The 15,794-nt window shown below is 37.7% G+C and overlaps 1 protein-coding gene across 7 annotated transcripts in view; it reads left to right on the forward strand.

Annotated features, from left to right (window-relative positions):
* Window positions 1-1,039: 1,039 nt before the first annotated feature.
* ECT2 (epithelial cell transforming 2) overlaps window positions 1,040-15,794 on the forward strand; it is a 63,281-nt gene continuing 48,526 nt past the window's right edge. For 3 of the 7 annotated variants that reach the window (XR_007155777.1, XR_007155779.1, XM_047875935.1), the window contains exons 1-10: window positions 1,040-1,184; window positions 4,871-5,022; window positions 6,376-6,455; window positions 6,559-6,651; window positions 8,682-8,864; window positions 10,540-10,629; window positions 11,480-11,587; window positions 12,523-12,596; window positions 14,844-14,974; window positions 15,123-15,238. Coding sequence is in view for 3 of the 7 variants with exons in the window: in XM_047875935.1 (XP_047731891.1) it covers window positions 4,893-5,022; window positions 6,376-6,455; window positions 6,559-6,651; window positions 8,682-8,864; window positions 10,540-10,629; window positions 11,480-11,587; window positions 12,523-12,596; window positions 14,844-14,974; window positions 15,123-15,238 (1,005 nt within the window). In the remaining 4 variants the exon portion in view is untranslated. Of the gene's footprint in view, window positions 1,185-4,223; window positions 4,336-4,870; window positions 5,023-6,375; window positions 6,456-6,558; window positions 6,652-8,681; window positions 8,865-10,539; window positions 10,630-11,479; window positions 11,588-12,522; window positions 12,597-14,843; window positions 14,975-15,122; window positions 15,239-15,794 lie in introns of all 7 variants that reach the window. The other 4 variants (XR_007155780.1, XM_047875936.1, XM_047875937.1 and 1 more) reach the window with 2 other exon arrangements.

Genomic DNA, 15,794 nt, shown 5'->3' on the forward strand with positions numbered 1-15,794 from the left:
GTTGAAGAAAATAAAAGATTGTTTTTACAATAGCAGGACAAATGATAAAATCTTGGCTAGACTTCACAGGAAAGAAAAGATCTCACGGTGACGGGAGGAGGCAGCAGGAAGCTGCTCACGCTGGCTCCAGGAGATTCTAGAATCTCCCTAAGTATTTTTACATTTGTTCAAATACAAGCTTATGTTTAAAAAAAAAAAAAAAAGTCCGAGAAACACTAAGAATTTATTCCAGTCACCCGTTAAATTTGCCAGACCAGAGAAGTGCCTACATACATCAGAATTTATTTATTTATTTATGCTTAAAAAAAACCTTTAATGTTTATTTATTATTTTGAGAGACACAGACTGTGAGCAGGGTAGGGGCAGAGAGAGGGAGGGAGACACGAAATCCAAAACGGGCTCAAGCCAGTTGTGGGGCTTGAATTCACGGAGCACCAGACCATGACCAGAGCCAAACTCTGATGCTTAACTGACTGAGCCACCCAGGCGCCCATACATCAGAATTTAAATAACTGGCTGCTGATTTGAAGTCTACCTGGAGAGTCCCCGAATTCCTAAGTCCTGGCTCTGTCACTCCAACAGAACTACCAAAGTGAAAACACTTTTAGCCAACTTTAAATAACATTCCTAAAGCAGAAAGCATACAGGCAGGAAAATCAGCTCCAGGGGCTGTGCCCGTAGGGGCACAGATTTAAAGGATTTAGTGACAGTTAGTAATAAAGTTGGCAGGGGAGAAGAATCCACTCAAACTTGACTCAGGAAATGGGATGATTACTGAGTAAACAAGGGTTAGCCACAGACACACCTGCCACTCCCAGAGAAGCCCAAGAGCTACCACTTCCACCTTCCGGCCACATCCGGGCACTTCTCTTACAACCCGTCCTCCCCCCCCCCCCCCCCCCCGACGTTCGGACGTCTGAGCCGTTGGGTTTATTTGAAACACACGCAGAACCAATCAATCGGCGTCTGAGGCGAGGTGGGCGGGGAGCAGCGGCCAATCACCGCCCCTCTGGAGACCCCAGCCTATGGGATGGAGGTTGACATCACGCGCCAATCGGCATGGCTTTTAGAGAAAGCGGCTCACTTTTTGAATTGTTTGTTGCTGACACCGGCGAGGAATGGCGGTAACAGTGTGGGGAATCGGTGCTTGAAAAGGTGGACTTTCAAGGCGATTTTTGAGAGTGGTGAGGACTTTGTGGGTGTGGGTAGGGGAAGTGGGAGTGGGCCAACCTTCCCGGAGCAGTGGACCCCTTCTCTAGTCCGACTGCCCCGCCCCGATGACCGCGAATTCCGGAGCATCCCTGCCCAGGCTTCCTGGCTCTGGAAACCCCCCCACCGCACTCCCGACAGCTGGGCCGTGACGCGCAGTGGGATCCCGAAGTCCCCCAGGTTGCTGGGCATCTTCACCCGCTCACCTGGTTAGATATTTCTTCCGGAAGAATGTCTGGGTGAAGGGAGGGAGTTGGGAAGAGTGCTCTCGACTAGCCGCATTGTCCTCTGCGGCTCTGGCGGCCGGCAGCTGCAGTCTTTGTGGGCTTATCTCAGAGTGTTTAGTGGTTTCACTCTTAAGATTCTTCTTGGTGTCTTCTCTGTAGGAAGCTTAGTTTTTAGTTTTTAAAACGCCAGCTTATTCCGGCCTCTCCCCAACCCCTCCGCGTGCGCCTTCCTCCCCGGTACAGATTTGTTTGGCTTGGTGGTTAAAAGTGCAGCCTCTGGAATCAGCCGGGGTTTGAATCCCTGTTTTAATGACTTGAGTGGTTACTTAACCTCTCTTTTCTAGGCTTATTTATGAGATGGAGACAATAATAGTACCTGCCTCTTAGGATTGTTTCAAAGATTAGATAAATACAAGTAAAAGACTTAGAACAATATCTGCCACATATTAAACATTAAATCGATATTAACCAAAATTTTTATGTTAACACTAATGTTATTATTGTCAGTAATAACAACCATCATACCCACTATTGTATTTAGCTCCTCTGAAAGACGATTGCTTTAAAAAAAAAAAAGTAAAAGGAAACCTAAAGTGAGTATTTAAGTGACAGGTTTTCTGTTTGGGATGAAAAGAGGCATGTTTTGCTGTTATTTAGTCAAAAACTGCTTGAGTATGTTCTTGGAATGAGAAATAATGAGCTTAGTGTAGTTTATGAACACTGATCCTCTTGTCTTTATTTAAAAAGTTTACAGGGTGCCCTTGGTGGCTCAATCCATTAAGTGTCTGACCTCAGTTCAGGTTATGATCTTGTAGTTTGTGAGTTTGAGTCCCCAGCCCTGTGTTGGGCTCTGTGCTGACAGTTAAGAGCCTGGAGCCTGCTTAGGATTCCGTGTCTCCCTCTTCTCTCCCTCTCCCGTTCGTACTCTAATCTCTCTCTCTCAAAAATAAATAAACATTAAAAAAAATTTTTTTTAAAAGCTTGCAGAATGCGTGAATATGAAAATGTAATTAGTGCATTTCCATTTGTAATCAGAGTGTTGGATATTGTCATCAACTTTCCATGCAGCTCTTTTTTTCCCTAAAATTTGAAGCTATTTCAGCAATAAATTGATCACATATAGTATTATCAGAGACAATTTTAATTTTTAATTACCTATTTTGATGATATTTAAACAGGCAAAGGAGAGGAGTGCCTGGGTGGCTTAGTTGGTTGAGCCTCCCACTCTTTTTTTTTAAGTTTATTTACTTATGGGTGAGAGAGAGGGAGAGAGAGCACAAGCTGGGGAGGGGCAGAGATTGAGAGGGAGACACAGAATCCAAAGCAGGCTCCGAGTTGTCAGCGCAGAGCCTCACCGAGGGGCTTGAGCTCACCAACCCTGAGATCATGACCTGAACCAAAGTCAGACACTTAGGTGTCCCAAGCCTCCCATTCTTGATGTTGGCTCAGATCATGATCCCAGGGTCATGGGATCGAGCCCTGTGTCCAGCTCCATGGTGAGTGTGGAGCCTGCTTGACTGTTAAGAATCTCCCTCCTCCATTCGTTAAAGTATGTTAGTTCATCTCTCGACTTTTAAGTTTCTTTTAAGAGAACTTTGAATGAAAGCCTTTTCTTTTTCACTGGTAACAATTAAGAGACTTAACCAACAAAAAAAATAAGGGCTGGATAGAATATGTTGATTCTAAATAAAGACTCTTATTAGCAACTATTGGAACATTCCTTTGGAGATCCTTAGAATAATGATTGATATAGATGTATGGGAAGACAATAAAAAATGTCTACATTGTGAATATTAGGAAGGTTAGCAATTGTTGCTCATTTTAAGATGTCATCTATTACGTTTTCATGACAACTAAATTTGATTTTCTTTCACCGATTTGAAAACTGAGTGCAGAGTTAGATGGGAACCTGAGTCGCCTGGCTTTGAAGTGCTCACCTAACAATGATGCTGAGGTCTGTGGTTATCGTTAGTGTGCATATCTTCACTTCCGGATGTATCACCATCCAGAAATGATGCTAATGATACCGTACTGTTTCTCTACAGCATGTAGTTTACTTAAACTATTACTTTGATAAAAACCAGGTGGATGATATTTGTATATTTTATTAATCTAAAAAAAGTAGGGAAGTATAAAATAGATCAGACATGTACCTCCAGATAAAGATAGGACCTTCTCTTTATATTTGTCCAATATTCTGGAAATTAACTTAAAGATAATAATAAACTTACATAACAACCTTTGATTTGAATTGATGAAAATTCACTTAACTTTTCTTTATTCCCTGCTTGCCTAACTTTTCAACTCTTAAGTCCTGGAAGTCTAAAAAAAAAAAAGATTTTCTTTCATTGTCCACAGTCCTAGTGACACTAATCCCTGCATAATTATCTTGTTAAATCTTTTAAAGGAGAGATAACTGTAAAGTAATAAGAAAATACAGATAAGCGGGCAATCCACTTATACATGAGATATACAGAGAAATCCACAGAGAATGAGTCAAGAGCAGTGGGTTGGGGGTTGAAAGATGTGCTAGGTAGAGAACTGAGCACTATTAAATGTAAGTGGGTATGGAGTAAATTGTGACCTGTGTTTAAAAAGTGTTGAGAAATACACTGTGGCTGGAGCATACAGTATATGTGGAATGTGGGAATTGAACAGGAGATGAGGTTGAATAGGTAGGCTAGGACCAATTTTAAACCTGATGGTGAATTTGGACTTGGCCTTATCAGGAGGAGTGCCCATGGAAGTTCTTAAGCAGGGAGGTGATATGGTCACTTTTGTTTTTAGGACTGTACCCCAGGAAACCATGTGGAGAGTGACCTGAAGAAACCGATGATAAAGTTGTTTGGGGCTGTTGTATTTGACCATTGTGGCATTGAGCACAGAGAAGACGGACTGGGTCTCAGCTCTCTTTTTCCTACAATTTGATGCTGCTCTGGCAATAAAATCATAATCAGAGATACTTCCTATGAGGTTCCAGAGTACTTGAGTTGGGATTGATAGGGATTTGGGGGAGGACAAAGAACGTAGAGGAAAGAGTAAGGATAGATCTAGTTTTTGACCGGGATTATTTGAGAGATGGTAATAATATAATGAACATAGGAAGAGGAATAGGTTGGTTGAGGGCAAAGGTGTGGGGGAGGGAGACAGAATATTTATGACTACCTTCTGAATTTTCATTATATGTCAGATAATGTTTTGAGTACTTTTCATACATTGTTATTTTTACTATATTCCTATGAGTCATGCATTAGTATCTTTATTTTACAGAAGAGGAAACTGAGGCTCAGAGAACTTGAATGACTTTTCTTTGGTTCAGTATTAAGAAAAATGAGTAATGCTACTTTTTATAGATTCTAGATATAAAAGTAGAGCCTCTAATGCTTGTTTTTGCCCAATGATCATGTATTTTTATTCAAACTCTATTTTTTCAGTCATCGTAGAAGAGTACAAACAATGGCTGACAGTAGTGTATTAACATCCACTATTGAAAGGACAAGCTTGGCAGACTCCTCTATTTTTGATTCTAAAGTTACTGAAATTTCCAAGGAAAATGTACTTATTGGATCTGCTTCATATGTTGAAGGTAAACTGTTAATCAGCTTTAAAACACCAAATCACTATTTTAATCCTAAGCTTACTAACTAGGGACTTAGGATTTAAGTGTAATACTAACTGTTAAGGTAAAGTACAGGTATTCAGTAAATATTTGTTGACAGAATCTCTTTATACTGTGTAGATTTTTTTGTTTTTATTTTAATTCCATGTTAGTTAACATACAGTGTTAATATTATTTTAAGGTATACAATATAGTAATTCAGCACTTCCATACATTACCCTCTGCTCATAACCTATTTAACCCATCCCTCCCACCCCCTCCCCTTCGGTAACCATCAGTTTATTCTCTATAATTAAGAGTGTCTTGCTTTGTCTATTGTCTCTCTCTTATTTTTTCCCTCTGCTTGTTTGTTTTGTTTCTTAAATTCCACATGTGAGTGAAATCATATGGTATTTGTCTTTCTCTGACTTATTTCTCTAAGCATAATACTCTAGCTCCATCCATATTATTGCAAATGGGAAGATTTCATTCTTTTTTTTATGGCTGAATAATATTCTATTGTATTTATATATACCATATCTTTATTCATTCATCAATTGGTGGATACTTGGCTTCCATAATTTGGCTATTGTAGATAATCCTGCTATACATATAGGGGTGCATGTATCACTTTGAATTAGTGTTCCTGTATTCTTTGGGTAAATACCTAGTAGTGTGATTGCTGTATCACGAGGTAGGTCTATTTTTAACTTTTGAGGGACCTCCATACTGTTTTTCAGAGTGGCTGCGCCAGTTTGCATTCCCACCAGCAGTGCACAGGGTTTCTTTTTCTCCACATCCTCACCAACACTGTTGTTTCTTGTTTTGTCGACTTTAGCCATTTATATATACTGTGTAGATTTTTGGTTATTGTTTGGATTAATGCTTCCCAGCTTTGAAGGAGAAAGCATCTTATTGTTCAATATTGCTTTTTTCTGTATGGGAGGGCAATGTAGCTGCAACACTGTTGGTTAGAATTTATTCAGTTATGACCGGTCAGGCGAAGAGCCACTTCTTCACTTAACCGTTTTATAAATGGGTCTGTCCTGAAGCAGCATCCACTGTTGAAGAGGATGGCTGTGCAAGATAGTGAATGCTTTTTTTTGATTAGGAGGGGTGCTGATGTTTGTATCTACTACAGTGTGTTTTCTCTTTCTCTAAAGTGATAGATGGCCAAATTTGTAAAAATAAACTAGGAGTTAAGTCATTTTGATCTGAGAGAATATTATGATCTCCTCAAAGATGGAAAACATGCCAGATATAGCCAAAAAGAGATTAAGGAACTGCTAATTTTGATGTTGTTACCTGATAAACATATTTAAACATTTTTGATTTTAATAGAAGAAATGCCTCAAATTGAAACGAGAATGATATTGGTTCAAGAAGCTGGAAAACAAGAAGAACTTATACAAGCTTTAAAGGTATGGAGTTTTAGCTTTTTTTAAAAAAGGTAATTTTTCTTCCATCAGCGTTTAAATAATTTTATAGTTTTCTTAATCTTATACTTAAGTCTCTTTTCCACAGACTATTAAAATAATGGAAGTCCCTGTTATAAAGATAAGAGAAAGTTGTCCTGGAAAATCGGATGAAAAATTAATAAAAAGTGTTGTTAATATGGTAGGTCAAGCATTTCATTGCATGTGGCATGCTGCACTACTCTTGATTGTGTTCTTATATTCCACTTAATGGTGATTGGACCTAAATTAGGCACAAGGTATATTTTGTGCACTTCGAAGCTAGAGGAATAGAAACTTTTATATTTATTTTTAAAATTTGGATATTTCTGAAACCCCAAACTATAGTATGTTTCATAAGTAGCAAAATCCTTACTACTTTGTTCTTGTTAAATTTAAAAGTCACATCATATGTATCTAGAAAGATCTGATGTTTTTCTTTCTTTAAACCCTTTGGCTTCTTTTTTTTTTTTTTTCATTAATTTTATGTTTACTCAAAATTCTTGCTTTATTTCCAAATTATAAATCATAATAAATGACAGTCATCAGGGAATTTGTCCCAGCATATGAAATATATCTAATTCTGTATTAGCAGTTATATTAGTTTGTGAGGGCTGTGGTAACAAAATACTGAGACTGGGTGGTTTAAGCCACAGAAATGAAATGTATTTTCTCAAAGTTCTGGAGGCTAGAAGTCTAAGATCAAGATGTTGGCATCTTGATCTCTCTTGAGATCTCTTTCCTTGGCTTGCAGATGGCTGCTGCTTTTTTACTGTGTCTTTCTTTACATGTCCTTTCTGTGCATGCACATCCCTGATACCTCCTGTATGTCCAAGTTTCCTCTTCTTAAAGTACACCAATTAGACTGGATTAGAGCCCACCTACGTGATCTCATTTAATCTTAATTACCTCTTAAAAGGCCCTATCCAAATATAGTCTCATTTTGAGGTATGGAGTTTAGGGTGTCAGTGGTTTAGGGCATCTTGAGGATACACAATTCAGTTCATCACATCAGCCTAGCAATAAAACCCAAACAATTTACTGACCTTTCAGAATTTTCTTTTAAATGGTTCTGTTCTTTTGGGGCGCCTGGGTGGCTCAGTCAGTTAAGCGTCATGATCTCACAGTTCGTGAGTTCGAGCCCTGTGTCGGGCTCTGTGCTAACAGCTTGGAGCCTGGAGCCTGCTTCGGATTCTGTGTCCCCTCTCTTTCTGCTCCTCCCCCACTCGTGCTCTGTCTGTCTCTCTCTCTCCTTCAAAAATAAATAAAAACATTAAAAAGAATTTATAAAAAAATAAATGGTTCTGTTCTTTTTGCACAGGAGCCATGCAGGTACTTAAATACCTTCATTCTTTTTTGTAAATGCACATTATAAAATTTTATGCTAAATGGTAACTTGCCTTTTTATATCCTACATTTGCTGTGTGGCAACTGCCAACATATTTCATATCTTTCTATTTCGCTCATATATACTGAAATGATTAAGTTAATCTGCACCCTTTTTGTAGATTAAAAAAAAATTTTTTTAATGTTTATTTTTGAGAGACAGTGTGAGCAGGGGAGGGGCAGAGAGAGAGAGAGAGAGAGAAAGGCACAGAATCAGAAGAGGCTCCAGGCTCTGAGCTCTCAGCACAGAGCCTGATGTGGGGCTCGAACTCACAAGCCATGAGATCATGACCTGAGCCGAAGTTGGATGCTTAACTGACTGAGCCACCCAGGTGCCCCCCCTTTTTGTAGATATTAAGTGCCATAGTATCCTATTTTTGTGAAGATAATTTATGTAGGAAGAACTATAAGTGTGGCATCATTTTCTTGGTGAGAATAAAAAGTAATAGTGGATGTATTTCTAATGCATCTTGTGTCAAAATGTATATACTTAAAAATCGTTTTAATTTTATGTGCATTGTAGGTGATTTATAATGACTACTAAGTCACATTAAAAGTTATGCCTTTATGATATTAATATTCAAAATTTAATGTCAATATGGATGGAGATATGTATATGTAAAAATACAAATAAGTAATGAAATAAGGCTGTTTATTATTAAGTATAACGCTCACTGTGTGATTTTACAGTTTACTACAAATATAAAAATAAAAATGTTGAACTGGTTTTTAGATTAGTTATTTGAATTAATTTTATAATCTATAAATAATTTTTTTTTCTAATAACCACCTGGAAAAAAAATCAAGGAAATTAAAGTACCCTTTGTAAAGATGGAATCAGTGGAAGAACTTGAAAGTTTGGATTCTCCAGAATTTGAAAATGTATTCATAGTCATGGATTTCCAGGATTCTGTTTTTAATGAGTTATACAAGACTGATCATAGAATTATTGGGCCACCAGTTATCTTAAACTGTGCCCAAAAAGGAGAGGTAAGAAAATACACATTTATCATGACTTTTCAAGGTTAAATTTTTATTAATGAATTTTCTGAAATTCATAAGCAGAAAAAGCCTGTTAATTGTTGGGAGTATGTAATATTTAGAATAGGGATAGTAGTGGCTACTTTATTATAGTCCTTTAAATCTTTCTATTATAACTTGCAGGAGTGAAAATCTAAGACTTTTGAAAATTAATAATAACAACTAGATATTTGTGTGTATATATACCAGCAATGTCTTGGGAAGAAATAATTTCTTAAACTTGGCTTCCAGAAACGTATACACGTTCATAAACTTATTTTCTTTCATAGAACAGATACACATTTCCATTTTTGTTAGTTACCGCATGGTTTAAAATTATTTTAGCTTTTTGTTTGTTTGTTTTATATTGGGTTGTAACTTTATTTATTTCAAGTAATCTCTATACCCAGCATGGGGCTTGAACTTCCTGCCCCAAGATCAAGTATCACATGCTCTTCCAACTGAGCCAGTCAGGCACCCAGCTTTTTGTTTTTGTTTTTGTTTTAAAGTTTACTTTTGGTGGGGGAGGGACAGAGAGAGGGAGAGAGAATCCCAAGCAGGGTCTGCGCTGTCAGAGCAGAGCCCTACATGGGGCTCGATTGTGCCACAACCATCAGATCATGACCTGCAAAATCAAGAGTCAGGTGGCTTAGTGGACTGAGCCACGCAGGTGCCCCACCCTCCTCCAGCCTTCACCACCGACTTTTTGTTTATAAATAACATTTCAGGCTAGAGTTGTAATAAAGTTAGTCCCTATTCTAATGGCACCGGGGGGCTCAGTTGGTTACTGACTCTTGATTTAGGCTCAGGTCTTGATCTCATGGTTCGTGAGATTGAGTCCCATGTTGGGCTCTGTGCTGACAGTGGGAAGTACTTGGGATTCTCTCTCTCCCTCTTTCTTTGCCCCTCGCCTGCTCACTCTAGCTCTCTTGTGCACTCTCTGTCTCTCTCTCTTTCAAAATAAATAAGCTTAAAAAAAAAAAGTGGTGCTTTCAAAAATCAAGACCAAAATTATGAAATAATCTTGTATAATGGTGGGAATTATATATTTATACATTTTTTTAAAATAATTTTTTTAACATTTATTTAATTTTGAGAGAGAGAGAGCACGAGTTGGGGGGGGGGGGAGACACACACACACACACACACACACACACACACACACACAGAGTCTGAAGCAGGCTCCCAGGCTTCGAACTGTCAGCACACAGCCCGACGTGGGGCTTGAACCCACGAACCATGAGATCATGACCTGAGCTGAGGTCAGACGCTCAAACTACTGAGCCACCCAGGTGCCCGAAACAGATAAGTAGATAAGTAGATAACAGATAAGTAGATAAGACTTTGAATATGTCAAGGTATATTTTAAAACTGGAGGTTTGCACGTAAATATATTTTAATTTGCCATTAGTAAAGTATTTAGATTATGTGTGTCAAATATGATTTTGGAATCCTGGGAAATGTTTTTATTGTAAAACTTGTAATTTTTTTTTTGTTTTGTATCAAAAAAATGTAAGAAATCTTTGGATTGACAAAGTTGATTTGGATTGACAAAGTGGAGGGGGAAATATATTTAGCTGGGGAAACATATGTTTTGTTCTCTACTATAAAGAAAGCTGACAGATTTAAAACTTGTATCCTTCAGCCTTTGCCATTCTCATGTCGTCCACTCTACTGTACAAGCATGATGAACCTAGTCCTGTGCTTTACTGGATTTAGGAAGAAAGAAGAACTAGTAAGTATTTTAAAACATTCTATTCAAGGAATATTTCTTCTAGCCTAATAAGTTTAAACTGACATTTTTTGTGGGTGGTTATATCATGGTTTTATTTAAAACATATTGAAGGACAAGTTTTAAATTTTGTGAAGAAACATTCTGAAGACCCTTGTAAAGAAACCTTTTGAATTTTTTTTTTTTTTTTTTAACGTTGATTTATTTTTGAGAGAGACAGACAGAGCTTGAGTGGGGGAGTAACAGAGGGAGAGGGAGACACAGAATCTGAAGGAGGCTGCATGCTCTAGGCTCTGAGCTGTCAGCACAGAGCCCGACGTGGGGCTTGAACCCACGGACCGTAAGATCATGACCTGGGCCGAAGTCGGATGCCCAACCGACTGAGCCACCCAGGCGCCCCAAGAAACATTTTGTTTAGGATGGCAGGCATATGAATGAACAGAAATACTTCATAACTATCATCTGTTCAAATTGTCATTTTGTTAAGTATTATATCAGCTACATTATTTGAAGTTTTTGTTTACAAATTGTAATTTATTTTTTTAATAACATTTACATTTTTTAAAAAAATGTTTATTTTTGAGAGAGAGAGAGAGACAGAGCATGAGCAGGGGAGGGGAAGAGAGAGAGGGAGACACAGAATTTGAAGCAGGCTCCAGGCTCTGAGCTGTCAGCAAAGGGCCGACACAGGGCTCAAACCCAGGAGCTGTGAAATCATGACCTGAGCTGAAGTCGGATGCTTAATTGACTGAGCCACTCAGGCGCCCCTACACATTGCAATTTCATGTTAAACATAATTTAAAATTTTTTCAAGTTAATCATAAAGTTAATGTTGCTTAATTTTTCTTTTGAGGTCAGATTGGTGACATTGGTTCATCACATGGGTGGAGTTATTCGAAAAGACTTTAATTCAAAAGTTACACATTTGGTGGCAAATTGTACACAAGGAGAAAAATTCAGGGTATGTAAACTTGGGTGTATTTCAATACAGCATTTTGGGGGGATGGATTTAAGCCTATCTGTTTCTCCCATTATTTATTGAGGATCAGAAATTCAATTTTTGCTACATATGCATTTAGTAAAAATTTTAAATTGTAGGAGTGTGGTCCTTTCGATTTTAAGGAAGCAATGGAACCTCAGTTAGGTCTTGAAATAAGTAGGATTTGTGAATGAGTAGGATTGTGGAGGTTGGTAGATGGGTAACATTTCAGGCAAAGGTTGGTTGGTGAATGAGCATTGGTGAATTGAGAGTTGGGAAGTGTTGAGCAGATATTTCACTCTTGTCTAACTGGTCTTAATAAGAACAGAGCTATATTCTTATAAAATAGTTCTAAGATTTAACTAGTGAAAACTATAAAGAATGGGAGAAGTTACTTCTATTAGAATTAAAATCTTTAAGTTTACACTTGAATATCTTAGGGAGAGTTTATCACGTTCCCACCCTCCATCAGTGTATTTATGTAACAAATGGTAATTTTGGGGTAATAACGAATTCTTGGGAGGTATACTTTTCAATTCATATCTTAGTTTTTAGTGACTTAATTAGATATTTTCCTCTGTTGTGTTGTCTTGGGGGTCAGTACTTCCAAAAGGAGGAAACCCAGAGAAAGGAAACACAGAGAAAGGAGAAATAGAAATGTAGTAAAATAAACTTCAGAGTTGTATTTATTTAAAATAAGGAAATGGTTTAGACATCATGGAACTTGTTCTAAATTATTTTAACCTAAGTTGTACAATTGAAAGACAATTTTTTGTTGATTTTTATTTACATTTTGTCATAAAGTAGATGAATAATCTAAAACTCTAAAAAAAAGTATGTATAAAATTGCTTAGAACTTCCATCAATGCAGTTATTTAGGGTGAAAACTTATCATAATTAATGCTCTATATTTTTAGATTGCTGTGAGTCTGGGCACTCCAATTATGAAGCCAGAATGGATTTATAAAGCTTGGGAAAGGCGGAATGAACAGTAAGTATTTAGAAATTCAGTAGTTTATTGTTAGAATTAAATATATTATTAAGGTAAACCTATGTGCCCCAAACCCTAAATTCATAGCTAGTATAGACAAAATGAATTCAGTCTTTGGGTGGCCTAAGGAATAAAGTCTAGGAGGAACATAGTTAAAAAAAAATTATAAAAAATTGAAAGACATCTGTGGTACCGTTTGACTTTACCTTGTGAAATAATTGTGATTATCATTAGCATTCTTTTTTTTTTCAATTTTTTTTTAATGTTTTTTTATTTATTTTTATTTATTTTTGAGACAGAGAGATAGAGCATGAGCGGGGGGGGGGGGGGGGGGGGGGGGGGGCAGAGAGAGAGGGAGACACAGAATCTGAAGCAGGCTCCAGGCTCTGAGCTGTCAGCACAGAGCCTGACGCGGGGCTCGAACTCACGGACTGTGAGATCATGACCTGAAGTGGAGTCGAATGATTAACTGACTGAGCCACCCAGGCACTCTGATTATCATTAGCATTCTTTTTTCCCCCCAAGATGTTATTTAAATTCAAGTTAGTTAACATATAGTGTATTATTGGTTTTAGGAGTAGAATTTAGTTATTAATCACTTAGGAGTATATAAAACCCAGTGCTCATCACGACAAGTGCCCTACTTAATGCCCAATATCGATTTAGTCCATCCCTGTACCCATCGCCCCTCCAGTAACCCTTTCTGTAGTTAAGAGTCTCTTATGGTTTGCCTCTGTTTTTATCTTATTTTATTTTTCCTTCCCTTCCCCTATGTTCATCTGTTATGTTTCTTAAATTCCACATATGAGTGAAATCATATGGTATTTGTCTTTCTGTGACTGACTTATTTCACTTAGCATAATACACTCTAGTTCCATCCACGTTGTTGCAAATGGCAAGATTTCATTCTTTTTGATGGGTAATATTCCATTTGACACTACATCTTTATCCATTCATCAGTTGATGGACATATGGGCTCTTTCCATAATTTGTCTATTGTTGATAGTGTTGCTATATGTTTACATTGGGGTGAATGTGCCCCTTCAAATCAGTTTTTTTGTATCCTTTGGATAAATACCTAGTAGTGCAATTCCTGGGTTGTAGTGTAGTTCTATCTTCAACTTTCTGAGGAAACTCCACACCCATTTTCCACAGTGGCTACACCAGTTTGGATTCCCGTAAACAGCTTACTAAGAAAATTCGTCTTTCTCTGCATTTTTGCCAACATCTGTTGTTTCCTGAGTTGTTAATTTTAGCCATTCTGACAGGTGTGCGGTGGTATCTCATTGTGGTTTTGATTTGTATTTCCTTGGTGATGAGTGTGTCTGTTAGCCATGTCTTTGGAGAAGTGTCTATTCATGTCTTTTGCCCATTTCTTAACTGGAGTATTTATTTTTTGTGTGTTGAGTTTGATCAATTTTTTAAAATTTTTTAGTGTTTATTTTGAAGAGAGAGAGTGCGAGTGGGGGAAGGGGAGAGAGAGAGAGAGAGAGAGAGAGAGAGAGAGAGAGAGAATATGAAGCAGGCTCCAGGCTCTGAAACTGTCAGCATAGAGCTGGACATGGGGCTCGAACCCATGAACTGTGAGATCATGACTTGAGCTGAAGTTGGACGCTTAACCGACTAAGCCACCCAGGCACCCTGATAAATTCTTTTTAGAGTTTGGATTCTAGCCCTTTATCAGATCTGTCATTTGTAAATATCTTCTCCCATTCTATAGATGGCCTTTTAGTTTTGTTGATTGTTCCCTTTGCTGTGCAGCTTTCTATGTTGATAAAGTCCTAATAATTCATTTTTGCTTTTGTTTCTCTTGATAATAGTTTCATGCATCTGGGTATTTAGATCATATTATGTTTTTTATGTTTATCTGGTAACATTCTAAGTGGTGATTGCACTTCATAACCATGTTAAGCTCTCTGACCTCGTAATTCCTTGCTATTCTACTTCATCATTATTTAACATTTCATGAAACCATAGTAAACCCCTGGAACACAGAAAACTTCATGTCCAAAGCAGTGAGTTGAATCTTGTAAAGACTACTCGTGATCAAATTTTGTCAGAAGTTACTCTGAGATGACTGAGAACACATCAATTTTTTTTTTTTAACTGATGTTTTTATGAACATTTCAGGACCACATGTAAAATATTTTTGACATATGGATTACACTAAAACTTTAAGAATTAGTATAGATTTATAAATTCACATTTAAGTTAAGCTGGTTTTAGAACAGTATATTTTGTTTTTAGGGATTTCTGTGCATCAGTTGATGACTTCAGAAATGAATTTAAAGTTCCTCCATTTCAAGATTGCATTTTAAGTTTCCTGGGATTTTCAGATGAAGAAAAAACCAATATGGAAGAAATGACTGAGATGCAAGGTAGAATTTAGTATAATTTAAAAGTTATATTTTTGTATTTTCTTCCCCACTCTTGCTTAATTCCCTCCTGGTGAATATGCCTCTCTACAAATTCAGGTTTGGAGATAAATAGTTAAGCTTATTTATGCTTGTATGCATTTCTTTTTAGGAGGTAACTGTTTACCTGTTGGAGATGAAAGATGCACTCACCTTATAGTTGAAGAGAATATAGTAAAAGAACTTCCATTTGAACCTTCGAAGAAACTTTATGTTGTCAAGCAGGAGGCAAGTAATTGTAGAATAATTTTTTAATAGACTTTTATTTTAATTTTGTTATTTTAAGTAGGCTTCACATCAGTGTGGGGTTTGAACTCAGGACCCTGAGATTAAGAGTTGCATGCTCAACAACTGAGCCAGCTAGGTGCCCTAAGATGGGTTTTTGAAAGATACTACTAATAGTTTCTCTTTTCTTTTCCTTTTTTGTTTTTTAACGTTTATTTAGTTTTGAGAGATAGGCAGAGTGCAAGAGGGGGAGAGGTTGACAGAGGGAAGCACACAATCTGAAGGAGCCTCCATGCTTGGAGCTGCCAGCATAGAGCCTGATGCAGGTCTGAGACCCATGACCTGTGAGATCATGACCTGAGCAGAAGTCAGTCGCTTAATCCACTGAGCCACCCAGGAGCCCCTTCTTCTTCTTTGTCGTCTTCTCTGTCTCTGTCTCTGTCTCCTCCTCCTCCGTCTCCTCCTCCGTCGTCTTCGTTGTCGTCTTTGCCTTCTTCACCTTCTTCGTCTCTTCCTCCTCCTCCTCCTCCTCCTCCTCCTCGTCCCCCTCCTCCTCCCC

Source organism: Prionailurus viverrinus, chromosome C2, assembly GCF_022837055.1.
Source record: "Prionailurus viverrinus isolate Anna chromosome C2, UM_Priviv_1.0, whole genome shotgun sequence".
Taxonomy (NCBI): Eukaryota; Metazoa; Chordata; class Mammalia; order Carnivora; family Felidae; genus Prionailurus; species Prionailurus viverrinus.